General features: G+C 42.5%; 1 protein-coding gene across 1 annotated transcript; it reads left to right on the forward strand.

Moving 5' to 3' along the window:
- Positions 1–2326: 2326 nt before the first annotated feature.
- On the forward strand, positions 2327–5912 carry bhlhe40 (basic helix-loop-helix family, member e40). The gene is made up of 5 exons (XM_041034543.1): positions 2327–2726; positions 2850–2913; positions 3007–3114; positions 3464–3587; positions 3715–5912. Exons 1-5 carry the CDS (start codon positions 2650–2652, stop codon positions 4569–4571), a joined length of 1230 nt encoding a protein of 409 aa, XP_040890477.1. The 5' UTR covers positions 2327–2649; the 3' UTR covers positions 4572–5912.

Below are 5912 nucleotides of genomic sequence, written 5' to 3' on the forward strand. Positions count from 1 at the left end.
CTTTATTTCCTGTGCTGTTTACTTTTTATGTGATATTATAGGATTATTATGAAAAAAAATTCTCCATATAAGCTATAAACTTTAATGTGCTTTATTGTTTAAAAATATTTAACAACCCGTTTGCTTCAAAGCGTATTTATACTGCCTCGTACACTATCATACACTCAATGGCCAGTGCATCTAACGTGACTCATTTCTGTTACCATTTTCAGTTCAGCTGTACAGCTGTTAGCTGTACAAGCCAGTAAAATCAATCAGCATTCCTTTAAACTGCATTTAAATATCACTGATATGAAATAAAAAAAATATCTATGTATTTATAAATGCATGCATGCACACTCACGTGTGTGATGCATTACCATTACATGGGGACTTTCCTGAAAGCTTCTCTGCAGCCCAAGAACTGATCAAACTCTGCTAGTCTTCAGAAGAGCTGATGCTGCTCTACGTTCCAGCCTCATACCATATATCCTGCAAAAAATTATGCCATGTGACATTTGTGAATATAGCTGCTACTGTTAAGTAACACTATATTTAGTAGTTAACATTAGCACCACCTCAGTACAGCTCAAATATCTGCACATCAACAATAATAATAATACAAATTTATTTTTGATACTAGGTAATTTTGTTGGTAATAGGATAGCTGATTATAATTTTGAATGGAGGACTTTCATTTGTAATGTTGCTGTTGTTGTTGTTTCATAGTTTTTACTTTAACTTGAATTCTTCCACCACTGAACACTGAGGACAACATGTTTTCAGATGCAGGTCTCTGGCCTGATGAACAGTAACATGTAAAAATGTTAGAAAAATCCTGCAGCAGCACCATACATAAACATGTCACATTTACATTTATTATTACCTATTTAAAAAAAAAAAAAAAAAACAGAAAACAGAAAACAGAAAACAACAAAAAGAAAAACGTGGGAAGAGCAAGATCATTCCCTGTCTTTTGTTTTGTTTTTTTTTTTTTCCCCGATGACCACTTTCCACAGAACCACTAAAGCAGACAGATGCGTCAGAGACCACAGCTTAAATTTCTTCACCATCTAATCGGTATTTACAACATGTGTTGACAGATACCGCTTTCCCGCTCCCTCGCTTCCGGCCTGCCTGGCGCGCCGTCGTTTTTTGAAGCTGTTTCTATCTATAGTCTCTGGCTGTTTCGGGACGTCGGCGGGTGGGACCGACCGACCATTCGGGAAATCTCGGTTGTCTGCGCGCGTGACGTCACCGGCAGGGATCTGCTCCTCGGCTCTCTCCCGGCCATGAGGAGCTCAACGTGACATCCCTGTGGGTACAAGCGGGTTTAACGATATCAGTACGGCAGCCTGGTATAAGAAACAAAACAAAACGCTCCGCCGCAGCGACAGTGTCATCTCGCCGCAGGTGCACGTGCCACACAGCAAATGGGTACAGAATGAAATTACACCGTGTCCATACTGAGCGCGTGACACATGCCATGCTACAGAATAGGAAAAGTAGAAATGAAATGATCACCCCACTGGCCACAATTAAACACTGAAGTTAATTAGAAGTCATCATGGTTACTTCTTGCTTGACTCATTATGTCAAAAAACGGTAATAACTGAAATAATACTATACAATTCATTATCTATTTATGTATATCTATAGAAATAATCAATAATAGTACTATATAATATAATATTATATTATATTATATACATATAGTATTGTATTGTATTATATAATTATTGATATTCTTATTTATTATTGTTGTAATTGTTCTGTTGTATAAACTTAATGAAACGGCTGCTGGGCTACAGTCTGTAACACAGGTTTGACTTTATTCTGACCTTTTACCACATTTTCGAATCTCGTCTAAAATCACTGCATTGCTCTTTACAGCCATACAGGCCTTTAACTAATGGCTGATACACTTAAAAAAAAAGTGTTATTGTCGATTGTTAATCTGGAGGCTACAGTGTTTCCACGTCTTATTGTTACGGTGTAATATAAAGTCTGTCATATTTGCTGTTTTATAACTTTAAACGAGGGAACTGTTGCTCTACTTTCGCTCTTGTAAACACGGTCGGCTCCGCAAACACGTCTCTGCCCCGAGAGCCGGAGCATGGTGGTACACGGGACTCGGCCCCAGTGGAGGAGTACTACAGAAATGGGTTGTACTCGAGCAGCAGGGAGGGGGGAGGAGGGGGAGGGAAGGGGGAGGAGGTGTGAGTCCGTGTGTGTGTTTGCGTGCGTGCGCGCGCGGGCGCGGCGCGGGGAGGGTGAGGAGTTGAAAGCGCCGTCCAACACGTGAGGCTCATGTGACGGAGTCGAGTCTGAGTCTCTTGCCGAGAGACGTGCCTGTAGTCACAGGGTTTGTTTAACACGTAGTCAAAAACCCACCCAGCTCTCACACATTCAACCGGGCGTGGAGCCTCCCTAGACATACTACCGAGTCCGGACCTCAGGGTGACAACGCTGCGCCGTGCCCAACTCCAGCTCACAGCGGGAACACACACATACACGCTGGATAACAGGAGATACTTTTTGATTAGTTTTTATTACTATTATTATTTTTGTACGATTTTTTTCTCGTTTTGAAGCGCGACTGCAGAGACACATTTGGAAGGTTTTGAAGGCTTTTTGAAGTCATTTATTCGGGTTTTGCAGTTAAACGACATGGAGAGGATTACCAGTGCGCAACCACCTCCCTGTGTACCCAAACACCCATCACTGGATATAGCTGACATGCCAGGGTAAAAGGAAAAATTTCTAATTTGTTCTATTCTATTCTGTTCTTGTTTATTTTACTGTATAAGGCACTTTATACTGAACCCTGACCAAACTAAAGACTAACAAATTTTGTCTTTTCTCTAAAGAATGGATTTTCCCATTTATGTGTACAAACCCAGAAGGAGCATGAAGAGCAGGGATGAGAGCAAGGTAAATAAAAGTTAAAATGCATAATCCTTCCTGCATTTATGAGTTTAAACTGAGCAGCCTGGGTCTCACTGACAACATTTCAACCCTCTCCAGGAGACATACAAGTTGCCCCACCGTCTAATCGAAAAGAAACGACGTGACAGAATCAACGAATGCATTGCCCAGCTGAAGGATTTGTTGCCAGAACATCTTAAGCTTACAGTGAGTATTATCTTCTACATATGGCATGTCTGTTAGCAGCCAGAGAATCTGAGACGCCACATGGTTTTGCTGTTTGCTCCAGACTTTGGATTCACTTTTGGAGACTCAAAAAATAAATATGTTTTGGATTTTAAGAGGAGAGAAGAGAAAAACAAATATTGATTTTTTTTTTTTTTAATTTAATAATTTTATTGTCTAAATTCTAACAGTGTTTTTAGATTTTAATTTATTGTCAAGAATTTTGTGCGTGTACGTGGATTGCATGACTTCGGGGCTTGTCCTCTGTTCAGCTGCAGAATGTGTTACATAAGAAAGATCAACATGCTTATCGAAGGTCTTCCTGTTTTAGACGCTGGGTCATTTGGAGAAAGCCGTGGTGCTGGAACTCACGCTGAAGCATGTGAAAGCCCTGAGTGCTCTCCTGGAGCAACAGCAGCAGAAAATTATTGCATTACAGAAGGACCTGCAAATTAGTAAGTTTGATGGCGTGATGTAGCGTCAACAGACTTGGCCATCTGTGATCTGTCGCAGTTATCAGAACTTAGAGCAGTAAAAATGTGCAGAAAAAGATTTCACAACTTTGTGATTTTAATCAACCAGGTGATCATGGAGGTGACAGCGCAGAGAGCAATGAGGAGATGTTCCGCTCCGGCTTTCACTTATGTGCTAAAGAAGTCCTCCACTATCTGGCAAGCCAAGAAAGCAGCAGGGACCTGACCCCTTCCCATGTCATCAGCCACATCCAAAAAGTAGCAGCTGAAGTCCTTCAGCATCGTAGCACCGTACACCCAGATGAGTCCGTCCCTCAAGCTTTGGAGAAATCCAAGAAACCTGCCGGACAGCCCCCGAGGGCATCTGAGGGCCCTGCAAAGAACTGTGTTCCTGTTATTCAAAGGACTTACCCCCATGGGATAGGAGAGCAAAGTGGCAGTGACACAGACACTGACAGCGGGTATGGGGGAGAACACGACAAGCGTGACCCCAAAGCCCAGTGGTCAGAAGGCCATGCAAGGGAGGGGGAGCTGAAGCACGCAGTGTCTGAGCGCACGGCCGGTGCCATCAAGCAGGAGGGTGATGAGCCTCAGGCCAAGAAGTCAAGGTCTGACTCTTCGGAGGACGAGATTCTCTCCGGTCACGCGGGAGGCCCTGGCAGCTACATGAGCTTCTCACCCAACCAGCCCCCATTTTGCCTCCCCTTCTACCTCATACCCCCCGCTGCTGCAGCAGCAGCCTATCTGCCCATGCTGGACAAATGCTGGTACCCAGGCGGCATGCCAGTTATGTACCCAGGCATGAGTGGCTCTACAGTGAGCTTGCCCCCGGAGACACTTCCCTCATCCCTGGTGATGTCCCCAAGGGCAGGGTCTCCGGTTCCCCACCATCCCGCCATGGACTCCCCTGCTCTTCACAAAGCTTTAAAGCAGGTCCCCCCTTTGAACTTGGAAACCAAAGACTAAACAGATGTGTTTCTGTTGGAACTTTGCCCTCCGAATGTTGAACGGGGTTAAATGGTTGGCCCACTGAAAAGACTTTAAACAGACCAACGCACTGGTTTCCCTTCAAACCGCAGCCGTTGTTTGGCCCATCAGAAAACTGACCCCGGCGAAGAACCCCAAATGGTCACCACCATATATCATCAGCTCCTGACATATTGAAAACAGGACTTCTGGGGCCAACCTGCAGCGCCCATGCAGAGGCTCATATATTACCTGTTGCATGGCTCTGAAACACTGTGAAGATGGTCAGTTCAAAGACGATGAGCTCACAAGAGATCGCAAGAACATTTTTTTAGCAAGGTTCTTCTTCTCTGCGCTCATTGTTGAATGTCAGAGGTAAACCCAGAATGTAAGGCACCCCCCAACCCCTATTACCAAAAAAAAAAAAAAAAAAAAACAGAAAAAAAAAAACATTTTTTTGGACCTACTTTTTGCACACACACACACCAGTCTGTAATGAATGTAAAGATTGAACAAAAGCCCCTTGTAGATGCTGCTTGAATTATTATTACCTGCTGTAGATCTGTGAATGGGGGATCTACCTTCAGTGTTTGTAGCTCCTGTAACTGCAACAAAACATTGTTTAGACTAGAATGTTACCAAAATAAATGTCTGGCTCATGTTGATCAGACATGTCACAAAAGACGTTGCTTCTTTCACCCTTCATTTACCTTGGAGCTAAATGAACACGAGTGTTCATGATGCTCAGAGAATTCAGGGCGTTGTCACTGTACGAGGTGTGTCACTCATGTCTGTTCAAGAGTGATGTGGTATGTGGTATACATGCTTTTATGATTTAATTTGTGAGTCATGACTGTGTTTGCATCTAGATGGAGATTCTGTGAAGTAATGTCTTGTAATAATTTTTGTTTATACTACTCATACATCTCTATTTTTGATACGTGACCCGCTGAGTGTACTTGCATCGCTACCAGAAGAATTTTGAGGTAGTCCTTTGCTGTATGCCCATAGAGTGTGTACAGTTTATAGCATCATGCTCAGCCAGATTTGCATCTTGTCCACAAATTCCCAGTTAAGGCCTGATCTTAGTTAATAATGTTGCCTTTACTCGTTTAACGCAGGCACAATGATGGCAGGTGTTTAAATGTATTTGCTTTAAATGTTGTGTCTGTGGCAAAGAGAGTGAATGTAAAGTTCAAACAAAAATAATAGTTTTGTATAGAGAGAGGTACTTGGGATTTTTATTTTGAAATGTAACACAAGGTTGTTTGTTGTATATATTTTGTATATAAAGTATTATTGATATATATTAAAATATTAATAAAGCTTTTCCCCCCCGTG

The sequence above is a fragment of the Toxotes jaculatrix genome, chromosome 3, assembly GCF_017976425.1.
Source record: "Toxotes jaculatrix isolate fToxJac2 chromosome 3, fToxJac2.pri, whole genome shotgun sequence".
In the NCBI taxonomy this organism is placed as follows: Eukaryota; Metazoa; Chordata; class Actinopteri; family Toxotidae; genus Toxotes; species Toxotes jaculatrix.

What these genes read in the sequence shown, in the direction of transcription:
- bhlhe40 (XM_041034543.1), top strand. Translation starts at nt 2,650, where the DNA reads ATGGAGAGGATTACCAGTGCGCAACCACCTCCCTGTGTACCCAAACAC. An exon ending in GATATAGCTGACATGCCAGG is followed by an intron (nt 2,727 to 2,849) that starts GTAAAAGGAAAA and finishes TTTTCTCTAAAG; the next exon opens with AATGGATTTTCCCATTTATG. An exon ending in CAGAACATCTTAAGCTTACA is followed by an intron (nt 3,115 to 3,463) that starts GTGAGTATTATC and finishes TTCCTGTTTTAG; the next exon opens with ACGCTGGGTCATTTGGAGAA.